Source organism: Aquarana catesbeiana, linkage group LG01 (assembly GCF_042186555.1).
Source record: "Aquarana catesbeiana isolate 2022-GZ linkage group LG01, ASM4218655v1, whole genome shotgun sequence".
Taxonomy (NCBI): Eukaryota; Metazoa; Chordata; class Amphibia; order Anura; family Ranidae; genus Aquarana; species Aquarana catesbeiana.
The window spans coordinates 795,436,488-795,457,159 of record NC_133324.1 but is presented as its reverse complement, the minus strand read 5'-3'; the positions used below and the strand labels follow the sequence as shown (position 1 = coordinate 795,457,159).

The 20,672-nt window shown below is 43.8% G+C and overlaps 1 protein-coding gene across 2 annotated transcripts in view; it reads left to right on the top strand.

The window, feature by feature from the left end:
• LOC141113848 (caspase-3-like) overlaps nucleotides 1–19,170 on the top strand; it is a 98,446-nt gene extending 79,276 nt beyond the window's left edge. For both annotated transcript variants that reach the window (XM_073607172.1, XM_073607181.1), the window contains 2 exons: nucleotides 2,458–2,575; nucleotides 18,825–19,170. In XM_073607172.1, the coding sequence (XP_073463273.1) occupies nucleotides 2,458–2,575; nucleotides 18,825–19,027 (321 nt within the window). In that variant the 3' untranslated portion in view covers nucleotides 19,028–19,170. The remainder of the gene's footprint in view (nucleotides 1–2,457; nucleotides 2,576–18,824) is intronic.
• The last annotated feature ends 1,502 nt before the right edge of the window (nucleotides 19,171–20,672 follow it).

Sequence of the window (20,672 nt, the reverse complement as noted above, 5' to 3'; positions counted from 1 at the left end):
TGAAGTCGAAATAGTTTGTTTGGTCCAGGCTGTTTCAAACAAACTGTTTACTTCACTTACACATGCAGTGGCTGTCAGCGCTGTATGTAGCCTTAGCCACATACAGTATACAGCGCTGAGTTTTGGCAGTGTGATAGGAACTTCCCGCTCTTAGACCCCTTTCACACTGGGGCGCTTTGCAGGCGCTACAGGACTAAAAATAGCACCTGCAAAGTGCCCTGAAACAGCCGCTGCTGTCTCTCCAATGTGAACGCCCCAAGGGCTTTCACATTGGAGTGGTGCGCTGACAGGACGCTAAAAAAAAGTCCTGCTAGCAGCATCTTTGGAAAGGTGAAGGAGCGGTGTATACACCGCTCCTTCACTGCTCCTGCCCACTGAAATTAATGGGGCAGCGCGGCTATACTGCCGGCATAGCGCTGCTGTAGCAGCGCTTTGCAGTGGTTTTAACCCTTTCTCGGCCGCTAGCGGGGCAGTTTTAACGGTGCCGAATAGCGCTACTAAAATGGCGCTAAAAAAAGTGTCGCTTTACCGCTGACGCCCGGGCGCCGGAAGTGTGAAAGGGGTCTTCGAATGAAATCGAATTGGGCTTAGCATTGTTCAGCCATTCACATTACTATACATGAATACAAAGCTTCTTCTGAATGGCTGAGTCAGAATTGTGATGTCACCAGCTTGCTTCTCTGCCAATCAGATGAAGCTTTTTTTTTCATTCATAGAATACAAAGCCTCCTGTGAATGTCTGAACAGTGCTCACCCCAACTCGATTTTGTTCTGGGAGCGAGATGGAAAGTACTGATGCTACAAACAGTTCATACAGTGCTGACAGCCACTGCATGTGAAATAAATAGTTTGTTCGGACCAGCTTGGTCTAAACAAACTATTTAAACTTCACTAAAATATGGAGGTCAGCTTTAAAAGTGAGAACATGGTTGAGGTTATGTTTGTCAATTTAGCAACATTCAAGTTTATAGAAACACTAACAATACATTTCTCTTATTTGCTCCCCAGCCAGAAATCCTGTGAGCTGTTAACTTCCTGTACTCCCTGCCTCTGGACTGTTATCAGTTAGCATTATTCCCTGCTATCTCAGTGGACTACAAAACACCTCCCCATTAAGAAATGGAAGTGCTATATAGTCCTAACACACTCTTTGTCCTTGGGTGACCACAGTGCTCAGTATGATTGTCACCATGTCACCCTACGAGAAGACAGGAAGTGAGTTATTGACAGGATTAAAATAAAGGAAAAAATGTGAAACAAGAAAACGAATGCAGCCACCATATCAAAGGACAAGGAAGCTTCAACAATAATAATTTTTGTTCTCAAGTTTAGATATGCTTAGAGGCTAGGTTCACACTTGTGCAGGTGATTGCGGGTGTGAGACACTATGTAAATCGCAGTTGTTCCTCCATCTGCAGCCAAACCGCGCTGCACCTTTGCAGACGCGCAGGGTTGCCATTCATTCCTAATGGCACCCCATGCACCTGCAGAGCTGGTTGTGGAAAAACGCATAGTACAAAAGCACCATGCAATTTCCCTCTGGATGCATTTTAAAAAAGGTGCAGCTGCATGAAACACAGGCACAGCACCAGAATCAAATGAATGGTCTGCCGTGCCCTCGCAAACACATCTTGCAGAGCCGTGTAGGTGTGAACCTAGCCTAAAGTAGAAAGAAAGGCTAATATAAACAAAGTTTAAATCTTTGCTTCCCACTGCTGATAAATATGCTGCATATTGTTTGCAAAAATTCAAAGTGTAAATACCTTTTTTTTTTTTTTTTTTTTTTTTTTTTTTTTTTTTTTTTTTTTTTTTTTTTTTGGGGTTGTTGCAACGTTTGTACAGATTCTATCCATAGTTGACATTCACATTAGTTTTCATTGAGATCAACTTTAAAACTCTGAATTGATCGGCACAGCTGTATAATAAAATAAAATCCTATACTGTAATCTTTTTATTCATGGAGCATTTTTTATATCTGCCTTGCATTGTTTTTCAATGGATTACAATAAAGGATTTTGTTTTAAATTCCGGCTATGGTGATCAGCTTGTGGTTTTAAATTTGAATATATGTAGAAATGTCAACATTTGAAGAGTGAAAAAATCCTCTTTGCCCTAAAATCATCCTAAAAAACATATAGAATGTAGTAAACCCACAATTTTTCATGGAAAACTTCACTCCCTTTTAAAAGTTATAATCTATAGGCACATAATAGCAAGTACAGATAAGTTATTAAAATGAAAAGTGGATATTCATGCATATTTAATAGAAAAAATGATTCTGAGAACGCTTGTTTTAAAGTAGTAGGCCAGCCTGTCAAAGGTCCACTTTAGTAAAATATATTTATTGAGCTAAGAGACCAGTACTACTAAAATGTAGTCTATATAAATAATGATAATATATTAGATGTAACTAAGTAACTATTGCGTGTGTTCGTGTTTTTTTTTTTTTTTTTAAAGGCATGCAGAGGAGACAAGTTTGATAGCGGTGTGACTCCCTATGCAAGTGTGGCCACAACATCCACTGGTAGAATTCCAATAGAAGCCGACTTTCTTTGCCATTACTCTACTTCCCAAGGTAAAATTTAACGGTTGTTGATTCAGCTTTCCTTACTGTGCTCACACAGCAACCAGCCTGGAGTATTTCATGAAATATACTGTTAAACTAAAATACAACTTGACCAAAAACATGAAAGTATTGCGCTTAAATGCTTCAAAATATACAATAGTGCTAAAAACATATGAATGCAAAATATCAAATAAAGAAAAAAACGAAAAGTGCAATGTGATGTTAATCCCAATGCCAAAACTGTGATACAGTATTCTTCAACGTGACTCTTCTATTAAAAATGAATCCATGTCTTCACCACTTGTGCTCAAAACTGTAGATGCACACTCACCAAAGGTGTTTGACCCCTTTTTACAGGTAGGTAAGGTATCGTTTATGGCCTTCAAAGGCTCTTATTACTTTAGGCTGATCTCCACTATGTTCCTCCAGTTTAATGGCACTCAAACATCAATCAAGCGGGAGACACCATTAAAAATCTAAAATTGTGTAGTATTTATTAAAAAACGGTAAAACAGTAAATGGCAAAAAAAGTTACACTCACATGTATTGGAGCCTATGTCCGGCACCAATATATACAGCTTCTGTGAATAGTTTTGCCCCACCCTGCCTATCCAGAGCCGGCATGCACTCTAAGCCTCGATCCTAGGCCGGATGTGATGTCATACAGGACCCGGAAGAAGTGGTCCTAGGCTTCTACGTACGTTTCACCAGAATGGAAGCACAATTCAGTTTGGGAAGTTACAACTTGACATATATAATTTATGGTTGAAGCCCTATGGGCGATACGGATATGAACAACATACACTTATCATAAGACTTACAACATGAAATGTACCTGAAGTGTGCCTTGGTCTGATGGACAGTATACCAAAAATAAGGGGGTATACCCAAGATTAGAAATATTTTGTGAAGAGAAATGATTTGAGAAATGCCCTAAAAAGTTAATGGGAGGGTGGGTATCACGCACATGAAACCAACAAAGACCACAGACGAGCAGGCTTGTTAAATACTCCCCCGGGCTCCTGCCATAAATTCAGGCCACCATACTGGCCTTCTTACTTATGGTTGAAGCCCTATGGCAGTTACGGATATGAACAACATACATTTACCATAAGACTTACAACATGAAATGGACCTGAAGTGTGCCTTGGTCTGATGGACAGTATATCAAAATAAGGGGGCAAAAACATTCAGGTAGGGGTTAAGTTTTATTGGTTTTAGTCTTATTCATTGAGCATGTTTGGTAAATGCTTGTGACATTTCCACCCTAGTATTGGGGATGTACCGATCGAAGCAAGCAGACTTCCACCTGCCTAGTCTCTTAATAACATGATCTGGGACCCCATGCTGAGATGCTGTCGAGGCTGCTCCAATACAGAGAGTGACCGGAGTACTGACTGGGGTTGAGGTGTAGGTTTTAGAGAAGAATTCTCACGTGTTCCACGAACTGGCAGGCGCTCAAAGGTTTGACCAGAAAGGGTAGAGGGGGACTAGAGTCTGACTGTTCGGGCAGGAGTGACAGTAGGCGGTTAGGTATGGTAACTGGATCCCAGCTATTGTTAGTTTTGTAATGGTGGATGTCTACTCCGGAGCCTGATTGCTGTGTTTTGGATACTGCAAGGTGGAGAACGAAATGGTCTTGGTAGTGAGCCAAGTGACGTCTACGCAGGACTTGGCCTGTGGGGTTATTACAGGTGAACTCACCAGGCTGCAGGAACCCGTAGTAGGCTAAGTAGATAGCTGCTTGTATGACCAAGCTGGGGAGGAGACCAAATGGAGAAATGGCAAGGATGGTGGACATATTTACAAGTTATGCGCTGCGCTTGGGTGACCCCAAAAACAAAATTAATATTAACCAACTCTGTGCTTACTAGTGCGATAATATTAAATACAAATAATATGAATGTTGAATAAATAACCAAGGTGTGAAAAAACAAGTGATTATTACACCATAAATTAGTGCTTATTAGTGCTTGTTACACCATACATAGTGTCTTAATCAACATAAAAAGTGCTTAGTGCTCAATATAAAGTATCCTGCTTGTCTAAATGAGAAAATTAATAAATAATAAGTAATGAAAAAAGTTCTCTTTAGCACGCTAAATAGTGCGTGCAAATAATGTCCAGCAGTGATAATAAAACAATGCGTGCAAGTGGTGTTCAGCTGTGACAACAATCCAACATCATGCCAAAGATATCCTGAGTGCTGCAAAACATGCTCCGGTGCTCCTTTGTGACCCCCTTAAGCTAATGTGCTCACCTCAGAGCGTGTGACTCAGCTGTTACCCTGAGTCCAAATACGCTTTGGGGCCACCCCTGGGCTCAGTCTCAGTGTCTGCTGCACTCCTCCAGCTGGAAACAATGTGGCTCAATACATATAAATGAAAAGGAAACTATATAGTGTAATATAGTCAAAATACTTTTATTAAAAGAAAACGCTCCCCACACCGGGGTACTCACATGGCACTGGTGCGTCAGTGCACCATACTGTAACAGCTTTCTATGCAAAATCACTGGATGTTTGGTGCGGTATGCTGTGCTAAGACAGCGCTGGTGTAAAGTCCGTGTCAGTCTCTCCGTCCTGGCCCCTCCCCTAAGCGTCTTCGACACAGGGATCACGTGTCATCATCAGGGGGATATAAAAGGACTTCCCTGTGGCATTCCCCGTGAAGTCAGAGGGGGTCACCCGTTACGTTACGGGTAACCCTGCCCCCCTCTGACGTCACAGGGAATGCCACAGGAAAGTCCCCGTGCGTCAGAGGGGGGCGGGGTCACCGGGTGGCCCCGCCCTCCATTATATAAGAACCGTCAGAAGAGGAGAAGCATCACACAGCGGGAGCCTTCCATCCAATCGTGGATGCGTAGCGGCCTGAGAAGAAGATGAAGAAAAGAAGATGAAGACAAGGAGGCGCCGCGGAGGAAGATGCTGGACGAGAACACCAGAAGAACCATAACAACCAGAAGAACCAGAAGAGGAACATTATTTTAACATTTTTGACAGTTTTTTTGTGAAATGGTAGGGGTACTTTTGTACCCCCTTACCATTTCACACAGGGGGGAGGGCCGGGATCTGGGGGTCCCCTTGTTAAAGGGGGCTTCCAGATGCCGATAAGCCCCCCGCCCGCAGACCCCCACAACCACCGGCCAGGGTTGTGGGGATGAGGCCCTTGTCCTCATCAACATGGGGACAAGGTGCTTCGGGGGGCTACCCCAAAGCACCCTCCCAATGTTGAGGGCATGTGGCCTGGTACGGTTCAGGAGGAGGGGGGGCCGCTCTCTCTCGTCACCCCCTCTTTTCCTGCGGCCTGCCAGGTTGCGTGCTTGGATAAGGGTCTGGTATGGATTTTTGGGGGGACCCCACGCCAATTTTTTTTTTATTTTGGCGCGGGGTTCCCCTTCCAATCCATACCAGACCTGAAGGGTCTGATATGAATTTTGAGTGGGGACCCCTACGTCATTTTTTTAAAAAAATTTTGGTTCAGGGTTCCCCTGTGGATTTTGTCAATGAACTTTTATGTGTATTGTCGGGAGACTCGGGACCGGCAATTCATTAATAGCCGCGAGTAGTTTTAAATGACTTTTTTTCCTTTTGAAATGTCATTTTGCTGTCAGACTGTTCTAAGCACCGGAAACTTTACAGGCATACTATAGACACCCCCCAGGTATGAAATTTAAAGGAATATTACACTTTTATTGTTTGACTTTAAGCATTATTAAAATCACTGCTTCCGAAAAAACGGAAGTTTTTAAAACTTTTTTTTGCATTGATCCATGTCCCCTGGGGCAGGACCCGGGTCCCCAAACACTTTTTAGGACAATACCATGCATATTAGCCTTTAAAATGAGCAGTTTTGATTTTGAACGTTCGAGTCCCATAGACTTCAATGGGGTTCTAAAGTTCTTGCGAAGTTTTGGTCTGTTCGCAAGTTCTGGTGCACACCGAACCGGGGGTGGTGTTCGGCCTATCCTTAGTTGTCGGTGGTGAAGGCCACAGTTTGTCTGTCCAGATATGACCCCAGAGCTGGGCGGCTGCCATGATCGGGTAAAGCTCGAAGAGAGAGGAAGTTCGGGTAAACCCAGAGATTGAAAGTATCTCTGAAGGCCAGGGTCCTGCACAATGGTGGCCAAAAATTGCAGCGAAGCCTGTGGAGGCTGCGGCATCTCTTACTCCCTGCGGTGATAGGAGTGATATTGAAGGTATAAACATGGATATACCATTCCAGGTGGAAATGAATTCCTCCCACATTGACAAGTCTGCTACTGCTGCGGTGTACAGGTTGAGGATCTGGTCGGGGTCCTGTGCCTGTGAGAGATAGACCAGGAGGCATGACACAAAGGATCGACCCTGGGGAATGATCCGCATGGTGAAATTGAGCATGCCCAACAGAGACTGGAGCTGTTTTTTAGTGCACCCTCTTGTATGGGTGAAATCTTGGAGGACTGGCCTGATGCGGTTCAATTTGTCAAGGGGGAGGCTGGCCTGCATGGAGCAAGTATCTAGGTTGACTCCGAGCAAGGTGATGGAGTGTGCTGGTCCGTCAACCTTGTGTTCAGCAATGGGGACATTGAGATTCCCAAAGACGACTCTCAATTTGTTGAGGTCTCCTGGGGGCACACCGGGCTGTTCGATTAACAAGAAGTCATCCAGGTAATGGATGACTTCTTGACACTGAGCCTTATGTAAGAGTATCCAGGTGAGCGTCTGTGCAAAAGTGTCGAAAAGCCAGGGGCTGCTCTTAGAGCCAAAGGTCAGCTTGGTAGCAAAGTAGTACGCCTCTTTCCACTTAATACTGTGCCAGCACCAGAGGGACGGGTGGATGGGCAAAAGCTTAAAGGCGTTCGTGATGTTGGCCTTGGAGAGCCAGGCGCCTGTACCTGCTTTGATAGTGGCCTGAATTGCCATGTCTACGGAGGCATGCTTCAGGGAGAACTCCTCGGAGGGAATCGGGGAATTCAGGCTGGGAATGTGGGAAGAATGAGGCGCAGACAGGTCATACACCAAGCGAGATTTATTTGAGAACTTGCCCTTGACAAGCCCAATAGGGCTAACTCTCCAAGTGCTGAAAGGGGGCTGAGTGAAGGGACCTATGATGAAGTCTCGCTCCAGTTGGACCTGTAACAGCTGGTCTATGGCCTGCTTGTCAGTGGCCGCCGAGCGGAGGTTCCTGCATTCATAGGTTGTGTGGGGCAGAGAGATGAGGCTGGTATGAAACCCTGCTGTAAATCCTTGGATAAGGAAGGTGGCCAGGGAAGGAGTGGGGTGTGAGGTGAGATAGAGCCCCGGCCATAGGACATTTACTCGGCCTAGTCATGCCTTCTTCTGCTGCTTAACCTCGCCTAAATTTCTTGGGTGTGCCCTCTGGCATATGATGCAGATATGGAGCAGGCGGCATTGGCTAAAATTACATGAGCCATAGTTGTAGTAATAACATATAGCTGCTCCTCCTATGGTCCGAACAGAGCGTCCGAACTTGTCCACCTGGGACGTCTGTACAGGGGCCTATGGGCCTTGGACTGCACTGGAGGTGGAGGGGAACTCGAATGTGCGAGTGACTGCCACGTTGGCGCACCAGGTGGCGGTGTGGATGGAGGACTGGCAGCACACAGTGGTAAGCGCAAGCTGGCAAAGTGGCAGCAGAACAATTCAGTGTCCATAAGGCTCCAATCCGTGCCTGTCTGAAATTGTGCCAGCCTGGCTGCCACTTTAGCGGAGAAAGAACGATGGTAATCATAAAACGAAAAACCTCCGTATTTGTAACCCAGGTCTACCACAGTGTGGAGCTATAAGTCCAGCTCTTCCCTAATCCTTGGAGATGCTGAGCATAAGACATCCCTCAACATCCCAAAAGCCAGCGCAAACTCTGGGACGGACAGTTTGCGGTTGAGCCTGGGATCTTTGGCCTTGAGGACCACTGATACGTCTCCCCAGGTGTAGGCTTTGTTCTCTGCCAGGTCGTAGACCGAAATGAGGAGGGAGGCAAGGTTGATGTCCTTGCCGTCCAGAATGTCCTTCCTAATGCTGGTTGGAACCAAATGTGCTGGGTAGACAGTGAGACTTGTCCCTGTGGTAACTGCGGGAAGGGGTGTCTGACCCTGAACTGTGGTCGGGTCTGGGATGGCCGTGCGAGTCTCCAAGAGTGTCACTCTGGCTTGGACGTCCATGACCGTGGTTAACAGAGATGACACCATGGTGTGGAGTTGAGAAATGGCGGCGGAAATTGATTGTAGGGAATCCTGTTGGGTACTGGGCCTAGCTGTGGCTAGCGGGGGGAAGAGGAACCTAAAGAGCTCAGCCTTCCTGGCCGTGGCGGGAAAGGCACACCCCTGTACCTCAGTTCCGCCGTCAACTTGGGGATGGTCCATCCCCTGAGAGACTGCACACTGCCACTCTTTGAAACTGGAGAAGGTGACAGAGGGGCGGTGAAGTCTTCGATGCCGGCCTGAGACATGGCTCTGGGTAGCTTGCGCCCTAGATGTGATGTCTTGTCTTTTGGGGTTCGAAAGATAGTCGACCAAAACCTATTGAGGGTGACATGAAAGTCATGGTGGTTTTCCTTTTCCTATATCAGCATACATACCCAGGTCCTGCCCCCTTTTTTTTTTATTTATTTTTTTAAATTTTTTTTACCTGGGGGAATTCTACCGTCCAACCTGGTGCAGGGTGGACCTACTGAACTTGACTGACCTGGAGAGAGAAATGACAGATGAGAGCTAGTGAGGGGTTTGATTTGCCTGACTTGAAAAGTTGACTTAGGGGACTGATTTATGTGACTTTGCGGTGCGTTTTAGGCGACTTTGTTGGTTGAAGTGTGTGTTTTTTTTTTTTTTTTTTTTTTTTTTTTTTTTTTTTTTTACTAGAAGCGACCGGTGCATGAAATGAGTGAAATGCTTATGCCATGATGTTGGCACGAATCGATGCCGCAACTGCGATAAGCAATGAGTCGAACTGTGGAGCAAATGAAATGAGGCCAAGCCAACTGGGGCACTTCGGGACGAATCTGCATTGTGGATGCCACTGGATTCAAATTGGAGCGCGGTACGTGACAGTGAAATGAATGAAATGTCTTGCCGTGACAGAGACATGGATCAGTCGTGCGGCGGCTGCGACTGACAACGAACCAGACTCCGGAGCATGTACTGAAATGAGGCCAAAAAACTACTGGAGCACACCGGGAAGAATCAGTGCATCACGGATGCGACTGGATTCGAATCAGAGCGTGGTGCGTGACAGTGAAATGAGTGAAATGTTTTAACCATGGCGGAGGCGCAAATTGATCGTACTGCGACAATGAACTGGACTCCGGAGCATGTACTGAAATGAGGCCAAACAACTGGGGCGCACCGGAACGAATCGGTGCATCATGGATGCGTCAGGATTCGAATCAGAGCGCGGTACGTGACAGTGAAATGAAAAATTGATTTGCCATGACAGAGGCACAGATCGGTCACGCCGCGACTGCGACTGACAACGAACCTGACTCTGGAGCATGTACTGAAACGAGGCCAAAAAACAACTGGGGCAACGCCAATACGAATCGATGCATGAGGATGCAACTGGATTCGAATCGGAATGTGATACGTGACAGTGAAATGATTTGCCATGACAGAGGCCTGAATCGGTGAGCCGAAAACTGCGACTGACAACGAACTAGACTCTGGAGCATGTAAAAAAAAAAAATGAGGCAGAAAAAACAACTGGGGCACACCGGGGCGAATCGGTGCATCGCGGATGCCACTGGATTTGAATCGGAGCGCGGTAGGTAACAGTGAAATGATTGAAATGATTTAGCCATGACAGAGGCACGAATCGGTGTGCCGCGAATTGCGACTGACAACGGCCTGTCTGTGGAGCATGGTCCAGAAATGAAAAACAAGTGAGGCACGCCTGAACGAGGTGGTGCGATACTGATGCTACGAATTTCGAATCGGAGTGTGGTACGTAAAATAAAAGAAATGTTGTTTATGATAGCGGTACGAGTGAGTGGCTAACGCTACGCTAAGTTCGATATCAAGATTTTGTGACAAGATATCTAACAAAATGCATGAATGAAAAGGTCAAACGAAACCCTACCTGCGATAGCCGAGCCAGACACGTTGTACAAAACCATGAACGGGAACGAAAGCCTCGAGAACTTCGAAGACGGAACTCACGGACGCTAACGAGATTCGAATAGTCGGCCTAGTGACGTAGTATCGCGCACAGGAAACCGAAAAAGACCACAGGCAAGCGGGCTGGTTAAATACCCCCCGGGCTCCTCCCATAAATTCAGGCCACCATACTGACGCATATATAGCCTTTGAGGGCCATGGCAGCGCACCTGTGATAGAGTTACACGGACTCTTCCCTAAGGACCAGTGAATAGCCAAAAGGAAAAGACAAGGACACCCTCAGCATTCTCTGTAAATATATAATAGCAAGGGTGGGAGTGTGTACTGCCATGTATAAACACCAGAAAAGGAAAATTATGGTAAATATCGATACAATGTTTCCATTTTTCTGGTGCCTCCATGAAAACATACACATGATAAATTATAGCTGACATGGGTGGGATGATGATCAACAATAATGTTTTAATCAGAGAAGGTAAGTGCAGAATGAACAGTTTTTCTTTCTAACTTAGTTGTAAGGGCACATGGATCCACTCGGTACTGCCTCAGGAAGGTGTGTTGCGATGACCAGGTGGCTGCTCTGTAAATTGTTTTGGTTTGCACTGCCCAAGATGCTGCTACTGCCCTCGTGGAGTGAGCATTCACCACTGATGGAGGCTCCATGACTCTCACCCTAAAGGCTTTTTGAATTAACTTTACAATCCAAAAAAAAAAATGTGTTTTAGACAATGCTTCTTTCCCTTGGTTTTTTCCCCAAGGAATGACAAACTACGTGTTTGACTTGAAGGCTGCTTTGGTTTCAAGGTAGACCCATAAGACTCTGTCTAGTTCATGTAAGGAACCTGTTTGAGGATCTGTAAAGGTTAGCAGGGCGCAGGGTTCATCCAAATGCAAGGAAGATGCAACCTCGGGAGCAAATATTTCTAAGGGGCATACGTCTAATCTGTCTGCAAAAAAAGAAAATTTGTTTTTCTTCCTTCTTTTTTTAGGGCTTGCAATTCTAAAATCCTTCTGCCTGAAGTTAGAACTATATTAAAAATGCTATCTTGAGAGTTAGAGGACTGTTCCACCATTGCAAAGGGTTGTCCCATTAATACCTTCAGAACTTTGGTAAGATTCCCACCTGAGGAAAGGATGTCTGTTAGGAGAGTGAATCCTCATTATCCCTTTGAGAAACTGTAATACAAGGGAACTCTCAGCCCATCTTGTATTAGTCATTGCCGAGATTGTGGCTACCTGAACCTTTAGGGAACATGGACTAAGGCCCAGAACCAGACCAGTTTGGAAGAATCCCAAAAGGTGGGAGGCTGAAGGAGAGAGAGGGTCGAAACATTTCCTGACTGCACAAGCAACAAACTTCTCCCATATCCTAGCATATATGCATTTGTCTAGGGTTTTTTTGGCTTTAGGAGAGTCCAAATGACATTCGGTGAGCAGCCTAGAATCCCAAACCTCCAAATTCAGGTGGTTGAACCTCCCCTGTGTTAGAAGGCAAGATAAGAGTGGAGCTGATATACATGGGCAAGAACTGAGGTTCATAGCCAGAGGGGCCCACAATCTTCTTGGCAATAAGGAAGGGCGGCTATGACTGTCACAAGTCTCGAGAGGAATTTCAAGATAAGTGGGGGCGGAAGAAAGACGTAGGCCAGAATCCAATACCAAGGGCACAAAAGAGCATCCACTCCCTCCGCCAGGTGACAGAAAAAGTTTGAGGTAACCCTTGGCAGCTTGGTGTTGATCGTTGAAGCAAATAGAGCTATCTGAGGTAGTCCCCAGAGATGCACAACTTGATTGAAGATGTGGGGATGAAGGGGATGAAGGGAAGTTGTTGTCCAGGAAATTCCAAGACAACCAATCTGCCTCAATGTTTAAATTACATGGTAGGTACATTGCTCTAAGGTCCATCAGATTCCTTTCTGCCCATAGCATATTGGGCTCCACTTCCCTTAGCAGGGAGTTGCTGTGGGTGCCCCTATGCTTCTGGATGTGTGAGACTGAAGCTCCGTTGTCTATCTGTAGAAGTACTGGATGGTTCTTGATCTGAGGGGACAATTCAGTTAGTGCTAGTTCCAGCATGTTGAATACGATTCCTGCGATGGGAAACAACCAATACCCGGATCACTGTCTATAAAAGTCTGAGGTGCCAGTGGGCCCACAGCACTAGGGGAATGCATGCAAACCTTCTGCCTATCAGGCTCAAACACTGTGAAGCTAACAAGCAGGAGCTCTACTCATTCTTGCTACCTGCTGGGGTGGCAACGATACCGACCCCCTGAAGGTCTTGAAGTGTATCATCTGTTGAGCTGGAGATAACTGATTTTTTTTGTTAGTTGATTATCAACATCTTCATCAGACTATCGTTGTGTTCCGTGAGCTAGCCTGGACTGCACACTAATGCCGCATGCACACGAGCGGACTTCTTGTCGGACTGAACTCCGAAGGACTTTTCAACGGAGTTCCGACGGAGTTCTGATGAAATGCACTTGCCTACACACGATCCCACCAAAGTCTGATCGTTACGAACGTGATGACTTACGACCAGACTAAAAAGGGAAGTTCAATAGCTAGTAGCCAATAGCTGCCCTTGCGTTGTTTTCAGTCCATTGGACTAGCATACAGACGAACGTTTTTTTTTTCATTAGGAATTGAGTCAGTCGGAAAGATTTGAAATATGTTCTACTTCTAAGGTCCGTCAGATTTTTCGACAGAAAAGGTCCGATGAAGCCCACACACATGTCCGACGGGTTCATTCCGTCGAACCTTTTCTGACGGAAAGTCCGCTCGTGTGTACACGTCATAAGAGAATGTTGTCAAGGTAGTTACACACTCAAAAACCCAATCTCTCCCAGGAGTATGCCAAGACATACAAGGATGAATTGTGGATGAACTTAATCCACCACAAATCTTACATACAGTGGGGACAGAAAGTATTCAGACCCCCTTTAAATTTTTCACTCTTTGTTATGTTGCAGCCATTTGCTAAAATCATTTAAGTTCAATTTTTTTCCTCATTAATGTACACACAGCACCCCATATTGACAGAAAAACACAGAATTGTTGACATTTTTGCAGATTTATTAAAGAAAAACTGAAATATCACATGGTCCTAAGTATTCAGACCCTTTGCTCAGTATTTAGTAGAAGCACCCTTTTAATCTAATACAGCCATGAGTCTTTTTGGGAAAGATGCAACAAGTTTTTCACACCTGGATTTGGGGATCCTCTCCAGTTGTCAGGTTGGATGGTAAACGTTGGTGGACAGACATTTTTAGGTCTCTCCAGATATGCTCATTTGGGTTTAAGTCAGGGCTCTGGCTGGGCCATTCAAGAACAGTAACGGAGTTGTTGTGAAGCCACTCCTTTGTTATTTTAGCTGTGTGCTTAGGGTCATTGTCTTGTTGGAAGGTAAACCTTCGGCCCAGTCTGAGGTCCTGAGCACTCTGGAGAAGGTTTTCATCCAGGATATCCCTGTACTTGGCCGCATTCATCTTTCCCTCGATTGCAACCAGTCGTCCTGTCCCTGCAGCTGAAAAACACCCCCACAGCATGATGCTGCCACCACCATGCCTCACTGTTGGGACTGTATTGGACAGGTCATGAGCAGTGCCTGGTTTTCTCCACACATACCGCTTAGAATTAAGGCCAAAAAGTTCTATCTTGGTCTCATCAGACCAGAGAATCTTATTACTCACCATCTTGGAGTCCTTCAGGTGTTTTTTAGTAAACTCCATGCTGGCTTTCATGTGTCTTGCAGGAGAGGCTTCCGTCGGGCCACTCTGCCATAAAGCCCTGACTGGTGGAGGGCTGCAGTGTGGTTGACTTTCTACAACTTTCTCTTATCTCTCGACCATCTCTGGAGCTCAGCCACAGTGATCTTTGGGTTCTTCTTTACCTCTCTCCCCAAGACTCTTCTCCCCCGATAGCTCAGTTTGGCCGGACGGCCAGCTCTAGGAAGGGTTCTGGTCGTCCCAAACTTTTCCATTTAAGGATTATGGAGGCCACTGTGCTCTTAGGAACCCTAAGTGCAGCAGAAAATTTTTTTGTAACCTTGGCCCGATCTGTGCCTTGCTACAATTCTGTCTCTGAGCTCTTCAGGCAGTTCCTTTTGACCTCATGATTCTCATTTGCTCTGACATGCACTGTGAACTGTAAGGTCTTATATAGACAGGTGTGTGGCTTTCCTAATCAAGTCCAATCAGTATAATCAAACACAGCTGGACTCAAATGAAGGTGTAGAACCATCTCAAGGATGATCAGAAGAAATGGACAGCACCTGAGTTAAATATATGAGTGTCACAGCAAAGGGTCTGAATACTTAGGACCATGTGATATTTCAGTTTTTCCTTTTTAATAAATCTGCAAAAATGTCAACAATTCTGTGTTTTTCTGTCAATATGGGGTGCTGTATGTACATTAATGAGGGAAAAAATGAACTTAAATGATTTTAGCAAATGGCTTCAATATAACAAAGAGTGAAAAATTTAAGGGGGTCTGAATACTGTATTTCTGAAATGCTGGGAGAATGGGAATATATAGATTAGGCGTCTTAAAGATCTACCGATGGCCTCCAGTCTCCTGGTTGGATCATTTGTATAAAGCATTTTAAAGCTTTTGAGGTATATGTAGCAGTTTTAAAATGATTAAAACCGATCATAGGACACCATCCAACCATTTTTTTTATTGCACCACTTGCTCCTGTAGAGAAACTAAGGGCTTCTATAGAATTATCTTCTGGGATGAACTTGGAATCCTTTGCAGGGGTGAAGGAATTGTGGGGTGGCAGATAAGAAAAACGTCCAAAAATAACCAGAACTGATTGTTGAAACCACCCAGAGGTCTTGACAATGACTCACCCAGTCTGATGTAAAGTGCTTAAACATGGTTTCGACCGGAAGTGTTTGAACAGGCCTCATGTCAAAAAGATTTTTTCGAATCCTGTGGAGCAGAAAGGGCTTTACGCTTATTCACCTTTAATGTCACCTGACTGCTTGGTGCTATTGTCAGTTTGCATGCACCCCTGGTTGCTTGATAAGATCTTTTAAGTTCAAGATAAATGCACCTTGTCAAGAGGATCTTTTTATTTTTTTTTATTTTTTTTGCAATGGTCACTTTTTTTTTTTTTTTTTACAATCACCACTTATTTTTATTAGTTTTATGAAAAAAGACTTACAATACGGAGCCTCTGGGCATTCCCTGGCTCATTCTACATAAAACAGAAAAAGTAGCTGTGGGTGACCTTTTCAGGTTAATACCTGTAAAAAAGGGTGAGTGCTCGCACTCACATACCATAATTGGTAGCAATTAAACATACCATTTGCAATGGACAATAATACTGTGAGATAGGTGCACTGGGGAGAGTATGTGCCAATCCACAGGTTAGGTAAGTTATGACAAAGGATTTACAATCTAAAGACTGGTTATTCTAAGCATATCCAACCCTTCAACATTGCTCAGCATTAGTATTCTGGGAATCTAGCCAAATGTGCCAAATTCTATCAAATTTAACCAGGCATCCACGAGAAAGATACGCAGCTTTGTATAGGGCAATAGCTGCATTCACTAGGGTCTTCGAAAAATGTAAAGACTGTTCCTCAGGCTATTTCGTACATAGAATAACAATAGTCCTAGTAGAGTTTTAGTTGCTCTACGGTGCACTAGGGGGTTTACCAGGCTCAGTAAACAAACTAACACAGTCAGGGGGATTGTAATAGTTTTTAAAGTTGTTATAAATTGAATAATCCCTTCCCAATAGGATTGTAAGATCTCCACATGAAAGAGGAGATAGCGGCATCAAATTGTTTAAAAAATGTGTTGGGTATCCAAGTTGGGGCATGGCCTAACATATATAGAAGAACAGTAAGAATCTTCATTTTTAAAATATTTATTCTTCCAGCAAGAGAGAGGGGAAGGTTATGTCAAGAGGATCATTTAAAAGAAAAAACAATTAATGTTTTTGAGAAATGGAAAGTATCTTGTTTTCTTATGGGGCTATTCTGGCTCCTTCCTATTGATGACCTGCTGTACTGCCTGGACATAAGGCTGCATGAGTGCAATACTAAAGCCAGAGGGTTAGGAGTCCTCTGACGAAATCCTTGGAAGAGTTTTCTTCTGGCAGTTCTTTGTGCAGTCGCATAGCTGCTGAATGAGAGAGGCCACTAATAGACGGACCTTGTTGAGACAGGGAGGTATATTCCCTCTGAAGGGTTTGAGCAGAAGGCTGCAACAGCAGAGCGGCTACCAACTCCTTAGAATCCTTAACAATCTGCTTGAGTAAGGCAGCATTAGGGCACTCTTTTTTACAGAACATGAACTTACCTGACTGTAGGTCCCTTACCTAGTGTATTTGAGGGTCTTGAGCAGGTGGCGATTGACTTGTTGTGATCAAACAGCAAGGAAAGCAGCTCAGAGGAGTAAAAGGAACATATTAGTTTGAATGCAAAAAGCTAAAACAAGTACCTCCACAGAACAGGAACCTATCATTAAACAGCAACGTACAGAATGGACCAGCAGAGACGACAGCAGGAATTACCAGTAGGCTGAACATGAGAAGCCAGGAAAGGGAAATGCAAGGGACCTGGGTAATGTAATGCCAAATGTTTAAATATTGCAGGAGGGCGGAAAATAGACAGGTGAAATCCTGCCCCCCACCCCCCCCCCACCCCCTTTCACATGCAGCACGGTGGCCAATCTCCACATTCATATACAGGAAACGGGAAGCTCCCGTGCATCTTAAGGAACAAGTGATTGCAGTGTTAATTCAGCAAAAAGAAATCCCTAGCGTAACAGAGGTGAAAAAAGTGAACGCCTGCAAGAAAATAGGGAAAGGTTAATGTACTGCTCTCCTGGCTTCGATCAAAAACGAACGCCATATTGATATTCTGACAGATAAATGCTCCAAGTGAGGAGATGCTGCTTACCCCAAAAGACCAACAGAAGGTGTTCCCAGCCTTATTTGTGTGTTTAGCAGCCCAAAACGAGGGGCTGCATCTGGAAGAGGCTGAACCCAGACTGAATTTGCATTAGGCAGAAATAGGGACATCTGGCTTCAATTCACTGATCATGAGGTATGAGGAAAAAAAATGGAGAATGCTGCAGACATCCTCGACTTTTCTTTTACGCTATTCACTGGTAGTACGAGTTTGAGGTGGAGCTCTATCAGGGGTATACTGCCATGAAGGCCCTAGGAAAAAGTTTTACCTTCTTCTTCTCCTTCTTTCTTCTTCTTTCTTCTTCTTCCTTCCCCTTCTTCTTCCTTCCCCTTCCTTCCTTCTTCCTTCCCCTTCCTTCCTCCTTCTTTCCCCTTCCTTCCTCCTTCTTTCCCCTTCCTTCCTCCTTCTTTCCCCTTCCTTCCTTCTTTCCCCTTCCTTCCTTCTTTCCCCTTCCTTCCTTCTTTCCCCTTCCTTCCTTCTTTCCCCTTCCTTCCTTCTTTCCCCTTCCTTCCTTCTTTCCCCTTCCTTCCTTCTTTTTTTTTTTTATCTCCTTGCTTTCCTTCCCTCCCTTCCTCCATCTACACCAGTCTGTAGTATCTTTTATTTACCTGACCCAATGCTTAGCAATGAAAGACAGGACATTCTACTGGCTGTCAGGTACATCTAGATGACCCAGAAGGATGTGTAACACAACAACTGACAATTTATTTTCAGTTTGCAGTATTTGGAAGTCAGACTGAGGGGCTATAGTCAACTTCTCTATTATGCCATCCTTTTTATATGTATGCACTGATATTTTTTGACATAAACATGCTTTACCTCCTACAATAAATTAAAATAAAGAATATAAAAAAAAAAAAAAAAAAAAAAAAAATTATATATATATATATATATATATATATATATATATATATATATATATATATATATATATATATATATTTATTAATTATCCATGGGACCCCTCATAATGGCCACCAGGTATCAGAAACTGAAACTTCAATTCTGGGTGGACTGATTCTTGTGATCACCTACCATTAGTTCCTGAACTAAAGTACAGGTAGTCCATGAAATGACTGAGACAGAATGATGGCTGGTAAAATGGAGGATCTGATTAGTCAGATTTTTTTTTTTTTTTTTAAATTAATCTTTAGGTTAAATACAAAATGAACACAAAACAGATTCAATGACCTTTTATGCCTTCTTTTTTCTATCTGAAGGTTATGTGGCATTCAGACACGTATCTTATGGCTCCTGGTTTATTCAGTCGCTGTGTGAGATGCTGAAAAAGTATGGGAAGAAGTATGAGCTGATGCAGATTTTAACACGTGTAAACCATAAAGTTGCATTAGAATATGAAGCAAATGGAAAAAAAGAAATGCCTTGTATTGTCAGCAAACTTACTAAAGATCTCTATCTATAAGAGAAAAAAAACACCCATTCAATATGATCAATCTTTATATAATTAATCATTAAGAAAATGAACCAGACTGAATAATTTGCCATGCTGTTACTGAAGGATACATTTGTAAAATTGATTCTTAATAAAAATAATAATGAATACCAGACTTTGTTTTGCTTCACGATATTCTTTATATATATATATATATATATATATATATATATATATATATATATATATATATATATAATTTTTTTTTTTTAATGAAACCCAGCACGAGAGTACACAGATCATAGATGCATCAAAATCCAATCAGTTATTACATGTCCAAGTATAAATAGTCTGTGTAGAACTCATTCATAACATTGCTATCTAACTAGAGGTTTTCGTCCGCTAGCAGGGAACTTTTAACCCTCGCTAGCGGCCAAAAAAGGGTTAAAACCGCCCGCAAAGCGCAGCTGTTCATTGATTTCAATGGGTAGGGGCGCTTTATGAGCAGTGTATACACCGCTCCTACAGCGCTGCAAAGATGCGGCTTGCAGGACTTTTTTTTTTTTTTTTTTTTTTACCGTCCTGCCAGAGCGCCACTCAAGTGTGAAAGCCCTCTGGCTTTCACACTGGAGTGAGAGGCGAGGCTCCTTCAAGGCGCTTTGCAGGTGCTATTTTAGCGTTATAGCACTTATAAAGTGCCTCTGTGTGAAATTAGCCTTAATTACACCCAAACGAATGTGAAACATTTTACCATGATTTGAAATCGTGGGCAGAATCGCAGCCAGCAATTCCAAATCACCAGGTGTGAATGGGCTCTTAAAGTTGAATTCCAGGTATGGCTTTTTTGCATACTTACATCGGCTTAGCTTGGATGTAAGTATGCATCTGCCAAACCTGTGGGATCCCTGTGGAAGCGCAATACCACTGTAGTAGTCACTACAGTGCTTGCCGCTGTCTTCCAAGCACAGTGCCTAGAAACACAGTGGATACAGGGGGCAGATTGCCTGCTTAGCACAGGCGATATTCATAAAATGTATTGCATTTTTCTTAATGATTGCAATGTATTCATTGGTTGAAGGAGGTGAAGGGGCAAGGTGGTGACATCACAATTACCATCTTGTCTAATCAGTAAACACTTTGCATTCATTGAGAAAAATGCAAGGTGTTCTGTAATTGACGCCTGTGCTAAGCAAGCAAGTGATAATCCCCCTGTATCCACTATGTAGGAGGTTTGCCTCTCGGCACTGGTTTCGGAAGATAGCGGTGATCATTGTGGAAGTGGTGACCACTACAGTGATTCTCTGCTTTCACTGGGATCCCACAGGTATGGCACATTCATACTTAGATACACATACTTATAAAACTTTTGACAGAAATTTTAAAGGCACTTTACATATATACACATACTGTATATATTTAATAGTATAAATAGACTATACAATACTACGCATATATTTTGCTTTGTTCCAATATAGTATATGCAGTTGTTATTGGGTGATTTGATTTTCAGTTATAACTGGGCAAGGTCTCCACAGCCACCCACCCCAGATGTTCTGTAATTTGGCTGGGCATCCTTCACATAGATCAGTTTCCTATAGAATAACCTATTTTTCACCACTCTTCTATTCCAACAAAGTAGGGGTTTAATAGACATCCCACGCAGGGGCGGATCCAG